Below are 17,052 nucleotides of genomic sequence, written 5' to 3'. Positions count from 1 at the left end.
CCCGCAGACTCAGGGCCAGCTAGGCTCCCAGAGCTGTAGAGCAGTGCTCTGGTCCAGCTCCAGGTCCGACGCCCACAGCTCCTACCACCCCAGTAACCGTCCACACCCCAGCTCTCCAGGTGCCAGGCATCAGCCTGGGCCCTTTCTAATCCCCTCGAACAACCCTCAGGAAATCCATGTAGAAACTACATAGAAATGCTAATAGAAAAGAAATCCTGCTTCTGCCACATCCTGGCTGTGATCCTGAGCAAGTCAGTTCACCTCTCTCAGCTTCCGTTTCTTTATAAGATAAAGACTAAATGAGCCCATGCCTGAGAACGTGAAGTGCAGACATGTGCCATACTGCCCAGATATGTGAGCTGAGCTCTTAGCACAGAACTTCCGCAAGGTGGTGGCACGGGGGGGGGGGGCGCAAGAAGGCCACAGTACAAGACCAGCAATCAGACGCACGAGGGTCTCAACCCCATCCTACAGACAAGAACGCTGAGGTTTACACAGGAACATTTAACCAGGGTGGCACAGATCCGAACTCAGAACTGAGTCCAGAGCCAGTGATGTCCCTCCACAAGCTCCGTATCAGAAGGTTTCTTGATTTCTTGATGATGAGTCTAAAATCAAAGCCAAAGGAGCTTGACAGTCTCAAAGCAAAATGCAGCGCTTGCTGCCCTTCCTCAGGAAGGAGCCAAGGCAGTTAGTTCACTGCGCACCCAAGCCCCTGTTCACACCAGGACCAGTAAACACCAGCACGGCTCTCTTCCAGCCCTTCCCTGATTTATCAGTCCCAAGAGTTCCTTGTTATTCGAGTCACAGTACCACTGAACAAAGGCTGACAGCTTTGTACCCAGGTCATGCCTCCTGGGTTGGATTTGAAGAGCCCTCGTCTCATCTGAGGGTAGGTGAGAAACTGACCCCATGGCCAGGCACTGCTGGGCCCTGGGACATGCCGCCTGAGCTAGGCCCTACGTCCCCTCTCCTGGCACTTAGCACGTGTCCTAGTCTGCAGTGACATCGGGCCCCACTTCAGAGCAGTTCCACAGGGGAGACTTCTCTGGAGGTACGTCCAGGCTCAGTCGGCAGCTGTGCTGCGGATGGGGCCAGGGGAGCTCACTGCAGGGGGGCGCTCCCAGGGGTGCAGAATCGCAGCCCTCAGCACAGTCCAGCCCAGTGCAGAGCTCCAGCTGCTCTTCCAGTCACGCACCCACCCCTGGGTTGTGACAGGTGGCAGGAGGAAGGACCTTGGGGAGGCAGGCTCCAGGCACCCATTTAGGGAGGGCATGTACCTGAGCTGAGCCAGCTCCTCCTATGCTGCCCCAGGGGAGGGCAGGGGGTCCTCTGAAAGGAAATCAGGGTCCTGAGAGAAGAAAGCAGGGGTTCTGATTGGCCAAAACACAGCAATGTCCATCACAGCCCGTTTCTTCTTTGTACCTGGTAAACAGTGAGTATTTGAAAGTTAGTCGCTCAGTCGTGTCCGACTCTGCGACCCCAGGGACTGTAGCCCACCAGGCTCCTCTGTCCATGGAATTCTCCAGGCAAGAATACTGGAGTAGGTTGCCATTTCCTTCTCTAGAGTATCTGAAAGGACCATCTGAAAATGGTTACTCAGCTCCCAGCTTCAGCAGAGTGCGCCCCTGCCTCCTGCCGTGGTGGGTGGGGGTATATGCAGTCTCACCCAGTTCCCCACAGGAGGCAGAATGGACTGATGGAGACAGCCCTGGGCTGCTGGTCAGGTCCCCCACAGGCCTCTGAGAAACAAAGATACATCTGCTCCCTCTGCAGCAAAGGTCCAGGTGATGTGTGGGAGATGCTTTGTAAAGGCAGCATATTACCAACCACAGCCCACCATGCTGAGATGCGGAGGGAAAGTGTTTGTGGAAGAGCAAAGCCAACAGGGGCCTCATCAATGATGAATGCTCAGTGAATAAATAATTCAGAGCTTTGGGGATCCTTTTAGAAGCAGTATGTTTCCAGTCGGCTCTCCCCGCTGAAAATGTTTTTCCAAAAGTGCGTCTCCAGAATGAGATGCCTGTGACGCGTGCACAGCTGCAGGAAAGGCCTGCTGCGTTGTCCTCTGGGCAGCCCAAGGAGGACTCTACGACCTTGGGGAGTTGGCCCCACTGGGCCCCCGGGGGCGGGGGGGGGGGGGGGTTCTGATTTATCAGAGGGTTTGTCCGCGGCCCCTCCCCTTCAGGGCATCGGTGGCATCTTTCTGCTACCAGCCCCTGCACACTCCAGTACTCTCTGAAGCCTTCCCTGCTTCCCCAGGAGAGCGGCAGTTTGACTTGTCTTGTTTCCCCACTTGGGTGTGGTCCTGTCTGCCTCCATCACTCCTGAGGGCACACGACTGTCTGGTCCATGCCTGCATCTTTCACAGTAGTGCTAAAAGGGGACTGGCTGCAACCATCTTTTAAGTCTCTTTTTAAGGTAAACTTTTTATGGACACAAATGTTCACAAACGACATGTGCAAAGCTGGGTTAATCCGTGAAATAAACACACCTGTATAAGCAGCACCCAGATCAAGCAAACAGAAATGACCAGCGCCCAGATGTCCCCTGAATTCTGTTCATCACCTCCCACCCCGAAGTTAGCCACCATCGTGCAGTATAAAACCATACTTTTGCCTGTTCTGAACTTCATATAAATAAAGTACATTTACTCTTTTGGAAGTGGCTTTTTTTTTTTATTCCAATTATGTCTGAGATTTACCCATGTTGTCTATTCTTATTGCCAAGGAGTATCCCATTGTATGAATACACAATAACCTATCCATTTTATTGTTAATGGATGATTGTGCTGTTTCCAGTACTGTCTTCTGTCTTTTTGGTGGACACATAAATGCATTTCTGTTGGGTCTAAACTTAGGAGTGATTTTTCAGGGTCAGAGGGCAGGTATAATTAAGATTTTTGAGCATATGCCTGCCTGTGTGAATAAACGAATGTCTCCAGCCTCAGGGACAAAGCCAGTAGCCCCTGTTCCTACCTGACGTCTGTTCCCTCAGAACTCTATGCCACATCCATCTCAAAGGTCAGAATTTGGTGCCGATAATCTTGGAGGGCCACATCCCAGCCCCTAGCAACCTGGAGGACCTCATGGTTTGCCAGCCCAGCCTCTCCTGTACAAGAATGAGTCAGTCCATCATTCTTCAATATTCCCCCAATCCACCTCCACCTGCAGCAGTGACTTCCTGACTCGCAGTCAGCTTCCTCCCTTCCTCCTCCCCGCCGCCGACCTCGCGGTGTGACTCCCTTCTGAGGCCTCTATCCTGTCAGGCTGCCCCTGGCACGTGGGCCCACGTGCTGCGCTGTTGCGCGCAGTGACGCTGCAGCGCTAGGAATTCGCTGCCTGCTTGTGACTCGGGACAGGTGGGTGAGGCTAAATCTCCTGGGGAAGAACTGACCTCTTCAAGACCCCCAGGAATCAGGAAGGACCCCCAGTGAATTCTAGTTGGACCCTCTGATGGTGTTCTGATCTCCGGCGACCTACAGAGGTGCCAACTCAGGCCCCATGTTCACTGGGGCCTTGGTCCCTTGGGAAACCCCAGTCCTTCCTACATTCAGTGCAGCTCCTACGTCAAGCTACAGTCACCACTCAACAGTCTAGATTCGCAGCAAAACCAGGCTCTGAAGATCCCTATGAATCCCACGTGGCCTCAGGAAGCCCACCCTCTAGACATACCACAGAACCCCAGACCTGGGTCCTCCCAATGGTTCCAGGCCTCACCGCGTGGCCTCTGAGAGTACTGCCGTGGTTCTTCCAAGGTCTTCTGCCGATACACGGTGTTCCTACATTTGCTTGATGAATTTTGGCATTAGTTCACACAGGCAGACTCTAAACACAGGGCCGAAACCCTTAGTCTACTACACGGGGCTCTTCCTTGTTCACGGCCGGATCATCAGAGTCGGGCCACAGTCCCCTGGGGTCGGCTGCCCCCAGGAGGCAAGCCTGAGGTAGGTGAAGGCTGGTGCTCACCACAGAAGCAGCTGGTATCCAAGGCCCCACTTCAGTGAGGCTGGGAGAGAAAGCAGGTAGAAGCCACTAACACCTAAAGTGCTAAGATTCGAGGCCAATTCCCAAGAGGGTTCTTAGATCCAGGGTGGGCCACTCCTGAGCCTGGGTCTCAGCCAAATCCAGGCCAAGGTCAAGCCAGGCTGGGCAGAAAGCTAGAGCAGTAAACGGGTGCATCAGGTGATGCCCAGAGGGCTGGGCTGTGGTTCCTGGATGCCCCTGCCTAGAGCCAGGGCTGGGAAGGGGTGGGGAAGGCTAGGTGTGGGGAGGAGACAGGCAGGTAAGGGAGAGCAGCAGGAGAGGGCAGGCGTGACTGCAGGGGCTTAACCAGTGAGGGCTAACACCAGCTGGATTTGGATGTTTGGACCAAGCTCTGGACCTGCTACCTACCTGCAGATTAGGAGCGACTCACCTGCCTTTCCTGTCAGCTTGGCTCCTGGATGCTTCAGCCATGAACTCATGAAGTTATCCTGTCCCACCTGGCACACACAGTTGCTGGGTTTGGCAGGTAAGATGGTGTCTGTGGAAACGCCCTGCTAAATTCCCCTTCAGATGCTGTGTGGCTTCGAGGATCCACGCCGCTGCACTTTCTGCCATCATCCTGCAGTGCCGGTTCAGACCTTCCGGGCATGAATCCTCCAGGATGCACGCACACTAGGTGATGGCTTGTCAAGAGAGGACTGAAATGTCCCACCAGAGACCTGATCTGCCATCTCCAAGTCCACACGCACAGTTTCGGGCTGGGAACTGAGGACGACAATGAGAAACAAATCCCCTCTCCAACCCACTGGCTCAAAACCCTTCCAGTCACGGGTGGAGGCCTGGACTGGGGTCAGTCCCTGGGGAGGCCAGGTGGTTCCAGGACACACAGTCTGCAGCCCAGCCTTCAGCAGCCCTTCCCCCAAGCAGGGGAGCAGGTGGGAAGCTGCCCAGACTCGCGGGATCCCCACTCCCTCCCACAAACCTCCAGCAACATCAGGCTCCACCTGCACTGACTGTCCTGGGACTCAGTATCTTCCAGCTCACAGGGTTTGTTTCTGAGTGTACAAGTAATTATCAATTCATTCTTTGAAAACTAGGAAAATTCCAAAAAGCAAACAGAAAAACACCATGAATATGCAGGCATGTACTCTTATCTGCCTGGTTTCTGAAGAATTCTGACTTCTAATTGCTTCTCCTTGATCCGCACCCCAGCAAGCCTGAGTCCAAAGGTCCACCTTACCCCTTCATTCAGCACAGAATCAGAGTGGCCCTCCAAGGGTTAAAGGCATTACCAGTTCCCAGTGATTGAAATGTAACGAGGACGAGATGCTAAATTAAAGTTTATTGCAGAATAAAAGTGTGTGTAGTCAGCATCTGTAAGATGCTACAATGAGACGCTTTCTAAAACTTGGCAATACAATTATGTAGAGAGTTAAATTAGTAGAATGCACATACAGTTGATGAGATTAGCTGTCTACAGAAGTCATTTTAAAAGATAAGTTATCTTTTGTGAAGGCAGGAAGAGCTAGCCTAGATTCGTGATTCAACACAGAAGCAGCAATGGCCAAATCCAAGCACTGAGATGTCTACAGAAAGACGGCGTGTGTGCACGCACGCGCTTGTATGCGCGGTGCCCGCGCACCCTGGGGGGTGGGGGTGGGGCTCCACGTGGAGCACAGAACAGTGGGAGGGAGGGAGAAGCCTGGCAGCATCTGGATGAGGAAGGGGAAGGTGTCCGCTGGGTCAGGGACAGAAAGGGGACCCTGTGCCCTGCTGCTCGCCCACTGTCTGCCTCCTGGCTCAGCCCCCAAGGTCCTCAGAGCGGGAAGGCCTACATGAGGAAGCAAAAGGCCCAGCACACGGGCTCCACGGCCAAGGTGACTGGGTTCACATCCAAGTCCCACTTACTTGCAGGCTGCACCACTTTGGGCAAATGTTTACTTCCTGAGGCCTTTTCCTGGTGTGACAGGAGGATGCTGCACCCTCTCCTGGAGGGCTGCTGTGGGGATAACTCAGGAAGCAGGAAGGCAGCTGCATCATTATTACTATGAACAGTGGTATTACTTTTATTACTGATGAACAAATTTATTTAGCACTCCCCATGAGGTTGGTTATTCAGTAAAAGCCAACCCCAAAGGTGCTCTGCTCTTGGTATGAATAAAAAAATCAAGTTCTTGGACCTGCCACGCTGAGCCTTGGTGACCAAGTGACCGGGCCCCGAGGCTCAGCAGGGCAGCGGCCACCCTGGCTGCCAGCCTGCAGTCAGAGCCGTCTTACGTGGAATATGTGAGCTGAATACACAGAGTGCAGCTCTGTGTGAAATAAATCCTATTTGTGAGGGAACGTAATTTTTATTATAAACCTAATGCAGCCAACAAAACAGTTATTTAAAGGGTTCTGGGAGTTATCACTAGTGCTGAGCATTGAGTGTATAGTGTACATAATAATAATTATCTGCAATAAGTTTCTGTAAAATTTAAATGGAATAATGATGTAAACGGGAGTTGGTGATGGACAGGGAGGCCTGGCGTGCTGTGATTCATGGGGTCGCAAAGAGTCGGACACCACTGAGCGACTGATCTGATCTGATGTGAATGATGTAAATGACTTATATCCTAGCACAAAGTAAGCACTGATATAAATGCTTTCACATTTTCCAAATCAGGTTGTTTTTCATTTAGCTCACATTGTGTTACTATATAATCAGAACTTCTCCAAAGGTGGGGGTGGGGTGGGGAGGAAGGATATTCCAAAATTCAAAATAGCATATTTGTGCTGGTAAAAAAGGAAAAAATCACGTTTATTTTACAAGGTAGTATTCTCCTAAAGTATTATACAGAGAGGAAAGTTGAGCTGTTTGTAGGAAAACAAGGTAAATTAGAGAACAATCAACATTGTGCTTAAAACTTGAAAATAGACAGGTTTTAAAAATCACACAGTAAGTGAACATTATAAGGTACGAACAGCCTTAGAAGTACACATGAACACCGTGATATGGAAGCTCAGCATTAAAACCGCTAGTGATGATTTGCTTTTAGACTTGTCCAGCCTATGAAGAGGGCACCAATCTGAACACAAAGAACTCAAAGCACGCCAGAGACGGGGCCCTTCCCAGCACAGCCAACTCTCAATTACCTGTGATAATGAAAGGGAGCAGTGACACAAATTTTCTAAAGGTTAATTATTCCAAAGTTAGTTCTGAGTGCCCTTGTACTCATGTTTGAATGTGAGAAACACGGACATCCCTGGGACTGACGGCACTGACCAAGAGCACAGAACGCCCACTGCTCTCTGCCCTCCTCAAGGGGAAGAGACGAAAGCCGGAAACACAGCTGGCCTTCTCACTGCACTGACACCTCGTCTGGAGAGGGGGGTAGGGGAAACCAAGAAAGCCTCGGTTTCCTCATGCAAAAATCCAAAACGTGTCAACAAAATTTTGCAAATAAGATGGAATAGTAAGTGTTGACAGTATAAATATTTTTTTCTAATTGTGCTTTTTTTTTCCCCTTGCCTAAAAGTATTTATACCACCAAAAGTATCTGGGTATTTTGACAGCTTTCTAAATTACCTGGTTGTATCCTATTGCCTAAGTAGAGATATTTGCATAAAAGGAGGTTATGATCCAAGGAACTATGATGGCTCAAACAGGCCAGGAAACAGAGATTAAGAAATAAAACCGCCGCTCTCAAGATAAAATCAAACCCTAGATCAAATCCAAAAGGTACTTCAGGAAAACAACTTCATGGTTTTGTTCTGGTTCTGCTGATTTTATTTTTACTGTATTACCTTGAACTACAGGTTCCCTTCCAGGAATGCGGCAGTTTTTCTACAGAGGTTTTTCTCAGATTTGCATTTCAGATCTTGAATATACCTAGATTTTTTTATTGTAAAGCTTCCATTGTTAATGTACCAAATAGTTGTAACCACTAAAAGCATTATAATTGCTTTGTTATTTCTCAGAAAAGTCATGAACACATGTGAAACTCGAAAATGCTAAAAGAAATCTTGGTTAGATCGGAAAGCTAAACTCCACACAGTACTTATTTCGTATCTTCTACCTAACAGCTTTTACACCAACTTTCAAAAAGTGGGAATGGTGTCAGTTTTTGACAAAAGCCTGAGAAAGCAGTTTTCCATTCACACAGCCCACCTCTTTGCCCCAGGTGAGCAAACGTCCAAGTGATAAAGCTTTCATATCTCTCAGTGTACAAGTATTAATGAAAAGCCTATTTAACATAACTGTGTTCAATGTCTGTAATACACACTGCAGTCTAAACACTTTCTAAAGTGCCTATAAATATGCTTATACAAATGAGTAATGCAGTATCAGGGTTACAGAGAAATTCTTTCATATAATATAGAACAGAATAGGCCTAGAATTGAAGTTGAAACTACATATTTTTATACCCTTATCAGTTGTTTCGGAATGCAAGCATAAAGAATTCTGGTTCAATCATGTATGATTTCAGATAATTATTAATATTAACAGTGGTAGGACAAAAAAAAAATTCTTGCTTGTGCTTATTTAGAAAAGGCTATTTTGAGATTCAGGAGCATTTTATATTTAGAATCCAATGGGATGTCTCCAATTCTATAAAATTGATAGTAGTAAGTGAATCTTAGTGAGATTTTAATTATAAAGAGTTTGTGCAAGTATTTAAAGTGATTATCAACTAGTGTTAAATCCAAAAATTCCATTAAAATCCTGGCTAATCTGAATGGCAGTTCAGGAGTTTTAAAAAACAGGAACCTAAGCAAAAGTCATAGATATAAATATGAACGGCCCAACCCTGGCACAGCCAGCCTGAAGCGTGGCCCTGAGCCCATGGATTTCCATGGCTTTAGAGACCTGGTGGTTGACCCCCAACTATCACCACATGAACAGATGGAGGAGAGAACTGATAGGAACAGTGCAAACAGAGCCTCGTATTCCTGTCCAGGGATGAAATGAGCTCACCCACGGCGAGGTGCAGGCAGGACCCTGACTGCAGGTGGCCAGTCAGTCCCGGCGGTGCTGAGAGCCCAGAGCAGGGCTCATCAGCTCTTTGTCCCTAAGCCTTTCTCCCCACACCTGCCTCTGTCGCTTTCTGGGCCCCGCTGGCCCTGGAGCTCTGGACACCATCTTCTCGGGTTGATGTGTTGAGTCTTTGTTTCAGTAAGTGGGAACTTTATGCTGGCTGCATTCTCACCTAGCACACAAAGTGTTAAGTAACACTGCTTCCAAAGGAATACACACACTCTGCTTTCTAAACTCTTCAGGATGTTTAGGGCACCTGAACCTAACGAAATGTTCTAGCCAGTCACGTGGACTGCACATACAACTAGGAAAGCAGGTTCTGTCTGGAGAGATCTGTGCAGGATGCCAAGTGGAGGCTTCAGGAAAGGACACACAGGCCCCTTCTTGTTTCTTAAAATATGAACTAACGTGACACAGAAGAGTCACGTCATGATGCTGACAGAGCACAAGATGCCATGAGAGCACGCTCGTGGAGAGTCCGGGTACAGGAAGTGACTGTCTGTCTCCAACTTGGATAGTTTAGTTTCATGCGGCCGTATTTCAAATTTCCTGGATTCTTAACTATGCCTCACAGACAGTACATTTGGAGAAATGGCAGATAACCAACTCACACAGAACACCTGTTATAAATGGAGATTAGGAGCAAAATTCTGAAGAGAGCTAAATAAGAAAGAATCAGTCACTATTTTATGTGTGTAGGAAAAGAGAACATTTACAATAGCCCATGAATATTACTGTAGTAAAGGGAATGAATATTACACAAAATATTTTCTCCTGACTTAGCAGTGAACTATTTCAACTGTTTTTGCATTGGCATAAAAAAATCCATGCATCATACTGAATTCTAATCCATTTCTCACCTAAGCCATTCTAATGCTTCATACAACCAAATGAAGCAGAGTTAATCAAACCTATTAGATTCATTCCTAATCCCTAAAGGACTGCTGTCTTTAGCATTTCCATGCTAACTAAAACTATTATTGATTTTTTTTCCTTAAGACATGAGATGTGGCTGCCTCCTAAATATAATACCTATATGACTTCCTAAAAGTCTCCCGCAGATTTGAACAATTTTAAAAAGCAGGGAGTTGGTGATGGACAGGGAGGCCTGGCGTGCTGCGATTCATGGGGTCGCAAAGAGTCGGACACGACTGAGCGACTGAACTGAAAAAGCAGGGAAATGTTGGGGAAGCCACCCCTGAGGCCAGCTCAAATGCTACTCCTTCTCCAGCCAGCCCAAGCCAAGTGCATCTCTGCCTCCCCCGGCTTCCCAGGGCACTCTAGGTCCCCTCACCTGCATGGATTACCTCCCCTAGTGGACTATGGTCCCTTCCTGCTGGGAGTCAGGCCTTATTCATTCTGTATCCACACAGCACCCTGGAGGGGGGATAGGCATTCAACCTAAGCCGGACTGAGCATGAGACAGATGATGTCATCTCTTCTGGAGCGAGGTCTAGCCCAGCCCCAAGTCATGAAGGGCTGGTTGTGCAGACACTGCTTTAACTGGGGGCTGAGCTGGCCTCCAGGAAGCTGTGGCAACACTGGCCCAGACCCAGATAGCAGAGAGATGAGGAAAGGACAGAATGGCATGCACCAGAGCACACCCTGGACTGGTCACGTGAACCAATCTTCCACCAGGACTAGCAGGGCAGCGGTGCTCATCAGCACGCCAAAAGGACTGCCAGAGAGCTGTTCTGCGAAGAACTGGCTATTTATAGAACAGTGTCTCCTTCACTCTGGGTATCTCCTCAACCTGATCCATGATGCTCTGTGATCATCGCTTCATCGCTTTCAAAGTTCCCAGTGAAATTAAGGCTGGGTCACAATTCATGACACCAGATGCTACATAGAAAGGAAGTGAAGATACAAAAGAAAACCATTTATAACAAAAGATGTCTTAGTTATAAGACAAATTTAAAAGTGAAGCTAAATCAGCAGACCACTGAACTGCTATGGTTGTTAACGAGGGGTAGAAAACACTGACTGCACTGGAAAAAGGGTCCATCAGACAAAAGTACAAAAGCTCAGCAAAGAGCAGAGCAGTGGCTTCCCGCCGGGACCCTCACACGGTGGTTTCTATTGTTTCAATAACTTCCAGGTCAGACTGCGAGGGGGAAAGAAGGGTGCACTCATCTGGCTCCCAGCTGCTCTCTGGACTGTAATCTTCCTCTGAACTCAGTTCTGCTCCTTCTTCTGTGTCCTCGTCACACGATTCCACATAGTGAGCCCCGATCGCGTTGATCCCAGAGTCCTCAGAACTTGAGGGAGAAGAGCAGTGATCTATTTTTGGTGTATTGCTCTCTTTTGAAATAAAGGCATCGTGTGCAGAGACCTCCTCGGGGTTCATTTTGTGGGAATGTGGTGCCGGCTGCTTCTGCACGTAACACATCTTCCCATTAATACATTTAACCTGATAGTTGTCAATAAAGAGGTCTGAGATCATACAGTACCTTGGCGAGTCAGGGGGCAGAGGGGGCTGGAAAACAGACGCGAATTTCAGGAAGTGTTCAGTGAGGGAGACCGAAATCTGAATGGTGTTCGCAGGCTCCCGAGGCTTCGCAGGAATCTCAGTGCTGGGCAGCTGTTCCACAGGGGTCATCGGCTGATACACATACTTGCCTGTGGGGGACACAGAAAGGCAACTGAAATCTAAGAGCACTACACCTGTAGGCTAAGGGAGCCATAACGGTTTCTCACGGAGGACTCAGAATGTTTTTAAAAATATTTCAAAACCATCTCCAAAGAAACTAAAAATAGAATCAACATGGTTATAATCAATCAAAAATTCAGCATGGTACATAAACATCATGGTGTTTTCATCTAAAAACTCAACACACTTTACAAATCTTAATTTTATATTTGAGTCTTTTTAATGCCTCTGGAGTAGATGGGTGGATGCTATCATCCTTATTTTCAGGCATCTTGAAATGATTTTCCCATCATACCAAAATAAAGAACGTTTACAATATAATGTGGTAAAAACACACTGTAAAATTGTATTGTTGCTATTATTCAGTCATGTTCAACTCTTTGTGACCCCATGGACTGCAGCATGCCAGGCTTCCCTGTCCTTAATCACCTCCTGGAGTTTGCTCAAACTCATGTCCATTGAGTCGGTGATGCCATCCAACCATCTCATCCTCTGTCATCCCCTTCTCCTGCCTTCAATCCTTCCCAGCATCAGGGTCTTTTCTAGTAAGTCAGCTCTTTGCATCAGGTGGCCAAAGTACTGGAGTTTCAGCTTCAGCATTAGTCTTATTTTATGGTGTAAAATAGTATAATACACCATAAAATTATAATTCCATTTTATCTTTAGTGATTAGATGCTAATATAGAAACTTAAACAGGCTTCCCCAGTGGCTCACCAGGGAAGAATCCACCTGCCAATGAAGGAGACTCCAGTTCGATCCCTGGATTGGGAAGACAGATGCCCTGGAAAAGGAAACGGCAACCTACTCCATTATTCTTGCATGGGAAATCTCAAGGACAGAGGAGCCTGGTGGGCTTCAGTCCAAGGGGTCATAAAAAGTTAAACAGAACTTAGCAAGTAAGCAACAATAGATATTTAAAATTTATTAGCAGGATTAGGGAAGACTTTCATTCTTCAGGTTTCTAAATGTAAATCAGAATACATACATACACATATTGCCTATAGGATTGTCCTGGTCACCCTCAGTGGCTGGGGTAAGGTACAGTGTATGAAACGATCTCTTTTAAAACCCAAAGCTCATCAGTGACCTAAACAGGAGATATTCTCCCTAATGCCAGCTTCACAGGCACAACCACAGCCAAGCAGAAGTAAAGGCACAGGCAGATGCAGAGAGTGGCCTGCAGAAAATCAAGCTTAGCCCCAAAGCTTCCCTCTGCTCTGAACCCCCAAGTGTCTCTCACAGAATTCATGTGGAAGTGAAACCTAACTGGATCTGTTCCTACTGTCTCTTTCCTCATTTTCTTCACTCAACAGTTAACAAAACCATCTCTGTATAAAGTGTTAAGAAAATAGAGATGATAATTACCTGTAAGCCTAACCAAAACAATCACATGGATGACAGCTTTGTTTAACTTAATGAAACTATGAGCCATGCGGTGTAGGGCCACCCAGAACAGACGGGTCACAGTGGAGAGTTCTGACAAAACGTGGCCCAGTGGAGAAGGGCAAACCACTTCAGCATTCTTGCCTTGAGAACCCCCTGAACAGTCTGAAAAGACAAAATGATATGACACTGAAAGATGAACCCCCCAGACCAGCTGGTGTCCAGTATGCTACTGGAGAAGAGTGGAGAAACAGCCTCAGAAGGAATGAAGAGGCTGAGCCAAAGAAGAAACAACGACCGGTCTTGGATGTGTTCGGCGGTGAAAGTAAAGTCTGAGGCTGTGAAGAACAATACTGCACTCAAATCTGGAATGTTAGGTCCATAAATCAAGTAAATTGGAAGAAGTCAAAGAGGAGATGGCAACAGTGAACACTGACACTCTAGGAATCAGTGAACTAAAATGGGCAGCAATGGGAGGATTTAATTCAGATGACCATTGTATCTACTCCCCTGGAGAAGGAAATGGTAACCCACTCCAATATGCTTGCCTGGAAAATCCCATGAACAGAGGAGCCTGGTGGGTTACAGTCCAGGGGGTTGAAAAAGAATCAGACACAACTTAGCGACTAAACAATTTTATCTACTACTGGGCAAGAATCACTTAGAAGAAATGGAGCAGCCCTCATAATTAAAAGAGAGTCTGAAATGCAGTATTTTGGTGCCATCTCAAAAATGACAGAATGATCTAAGTCTCCAAGGCAAACCATTCAATATTACAGTAATCCTAGTCTATGCCCTGAATACTAATGCTGAACAAGCTTAAGTTGAACATTTCTATGAAGACCTACAAGACTTTCTAGAACTATCACCAAAAAAGATGTCAAATTCATCATAGGGAACTGGAATGCAAACCTAGGAAGTTAAGAGATACCTGGAGTAAACACAAGTTTGGCCTTGCAGTACAAAGTGAAGCAGGGCAAAGACTGAGTTTTGCCAAGAGACTGCACTGGTCTTAGCAAACACCCTCTTCCAACAACACAAGAGACAGACTCTACACATAGACATCACCAAATGGTCATACTGAAATCAGATTGATATTCTTTGCAGCTGAAGGTGGAGAAGCTGTATACAGTCAGTAAAAACAAAACCTGGAGCTGACTGTGGCTCAGATCATGAACTCCTTATTGCAAAATTCAGACAAGTTGAAGAAATTAGGGAAAACCACTAGGCCATTCCCTCCCATCAGCAAGCTTCCACAAGCTTCTTATCCTTATCCATCACAGGGCAGATGGATTTTTAAATTACACACAGAGTACATCATGCGAAATGCCATGCTGGATGAAGCACAAGCTGGAATCAAGACTGCCAGGAGAAATATCAATAACCTCAGATATGCAGATGACACCACCCTAATGGCAGAAAGCAAAGAGGAACTAAAGAGTCTCTTGATGAAAGTAAAAGAGAAGAGTGAAAAAGCTGGCTTAAACTCAACATTCAAAAAACTAAGATCACAGCATTTGGTCCCATCACATCATGGTAAATATGGGGAAACAATGTAAACAGTGACAGATTTTTATTTTCTTGGGCTCCAAAATCACTGCAGATAGTGACTGTAGTCATAAAATTAAAAGACATTTGCTCCTTGGAAGAAAAGCTATGACCGACCTAGATAACATATTAAAAAGCAGAGACATTACTTTCCTGACAAAGGTCTGTCTAATCAAAGCTATGGTTTTTCAAGAAGTATAGATGTGAGAGTTGGATCATAAAGAAAGTTGAGTGCCAAAGAACTGATGCTTTTGAACTGTGGTATTGGAGAAGACTCTTGAGGGTCCCTTAGACTGCAAGAAGATCAAACCACTCAATCCTAAAGGAAATTAGTCCTGAATATTCACTGGAAGGACTGATGCTGAAGCTGAAGCTCCAATACTTTGGCCACCTGATGCAAAGAACTGACTTATTAGAAAAGACCCAGATGGTGGGAAAGAGTGAAGGCAAGAGAGAAGGGGACGACAGAGGATGAGATGGTTGGATGGCATCACCGACTGGATGGACATGAGTTTGAGCAAGCTCTGGGAGTTGGTGATAGACTGGGAAGCCTGGCGTGCTGCAGTCCATGAGGTAGCAAAGAGTCAGAAAGGACTGACTGAATGAACTAACTGATTAAGGTATGACCTAAATCTAATCCCTTATGATTATACAGTGGAAGTGACAAATAGATTCAAGGGATCAGATATGATACAGTGCCTGAAGAACTATGGACAGAAGTTTGTAACAGTGTAGAGGAGGTGGTGATCAAAACCATCCCAAAGAAAAAGAAATGTAAAAAGGCAAAATGGTTGTTTAAGGAGGCCTTATAAATAACTGAGAAAAGAAGAGAAGCTAAAGGCAAGAGGAGAAAAGGAAAGATATACCCATCAGAATGCAGAGTTCCAAAGAACAGCAAGGAAGAGATAAGAAAACCTTCCTAGGTGAACAATGCAAAGAAATAGAGGAAAACAACAGAATGGAAAAGACTAGAGATCTCTTCAAGAAACTCAGAGGTACCAAGGGAACATTTCATCCAAAGATGGGCACAATAAAGGACAGAAATGGTATGGACCTAACAGAAGCAGAAGAGATTAAGAGGTGGCAAGAACACACAGAAAAACTGTACAAAAAAGATCTTAATGACCTAGATAATCACAATGGCATGGTCAATCACCTAGAGCCAGAGTGTGAAATCAAGTGGGCCTTAGGAAGCATTACAACAAACAAAGATAGTGGAGGTGATAGAATTCCAGTTGAGCTATTTCAAATTCTAAAAGATGATGCTGTGAAAGTGCTGCATTCAATATACCAGCAAACTGGGAAATTCAGCAGTGTCCACAGGACTGGAAAAGGTCAGTTTTCATTCCAATCTCAAAAAAGGGCAATGCCAAAGAATGTTCAAATTACTGCACAAGTGCACTAATTTCACATGCTAGAAAGATAATGGCTCAAAATTTTTCAAGCTAGGCTTCAACAGTACATGAACCAAGCACTTCCAGATATACAAGCTAGATTTAGAAGAGGCAGAAGAACCAGAGATCAAATTGCCAACATCCATTGGATCATAGGAAAAGAAAGAGAATTCTAGAAAAACATCTACTTCTGCTCCAATGACTACACTAAAGTCTTGGTCTGTGTGGATCACAACAAACTGTGGACAATTCTTAAAGAGATGGGAATCCTAGACCACTTCACCTGTCTCCTGAGAAACCTGTAGATAGGTCAAGAGTAAGTTAGAACTGGACATGGAACAATGGACTGGTTCAAAATTGGTAAAGGAGTTTGTCAAGGCTGTATATTGTCACCCTGCTTATATAACTTATATGCAAAGTACATCATGTGAAATGCCAGGCAGGATGAAGCTCAAGCTGGAATCAAAAGACTGCCAGGAGAAATATCAACAATCTCAGATATGCACATGATGCCACCCTAATGGCAGAAAGAGGAACTAAAGAGCCTCTTGATGAAGTTGAAATAGGAGAGTGAAAAATCTGACTTAAAACTCAACATTCAAAAGACTAAGATCATGGCATCTTGTCCCATCACTTCATAGAAAATAGATGGGGAAAAATGGAAACAGTAGCAGATTTTATTTTCTTGAGCTCCAAAATCACTGTGGACGGCGACTGTAGCCATGAAGGTAAAGATGCTTGCTCCTTGGAAGAAAAACTATGACAAACCTAGAGAGTGTATTAAAAAGCTGAGGGAGGAGCCAAGATGGCGGAGGAGTAGGACGGGGAGAACACTTTCTCCCCCACAAATTCATCAAAAGAGCATTTAAACGTTGAGTAAATTCCACAAAACAACTTCTGAATGCCGGCAGAGGACATCAGGCACCCAGAAAAGCAACCCAACTCTTCGAAAGGAGGTAGGAAAAAATATAAAAGACAAAAAAAGAGACAAAAGAGGGAGGGACAGAGTTCCATCCCGGGAAGGGAGTCTTAAAAAGAGAGGAAGGTTCCAAACACCAGGAAACCTTCTCACT

The 17,052-nt window shown here is 46.2% G+C and overlaps 1 protein-coding gene across 1 annotated transcript in view; it reads right to left on the bottom strand.

Annotated features, from left to right (window-relative positions):
• Window positions 1–6,765: 6,765 nt before the first annotated feature.
• Window positions 6,766–17,052, bottom strand: part of C1H3orf70 (chromosome 1 C3orf70 homolog) — a 127,894-nt gene continuing 117,607 nt past the window's right edge. The window contains exon 2 of the mRNA XM_006071073.4: window positions 6,766–11,622. Within this exon, the coding sequence (XP_006071135.1) occupies window positions 11,066–11,622 (557 nt within the window). The 3' untranslated portion in view covers window positions 6,766–11,065. The remainder of the gene's footprint in view (window positions 11,623–17,052) is intronic.

The sequence above is a fragment of the Bubalus bubalis genome, chromosome 1 (assembly GCF_019923935.1).
Source record: "Bubalus bubalis isolate 160015118507 breed Murrah chromosome 1, NDDB_SH_1, whole genome shotgun sequence".
Classification (NCBI taxonomy): Eukaryota; Metazoa; Chordata; class Mammalia; order Artiodactyla; family Bovidae; genus Bubalus; species Bubalus bubalis.
This window is presented reverse-complemented; position numbering and strand designations above follow the sequence as displayed.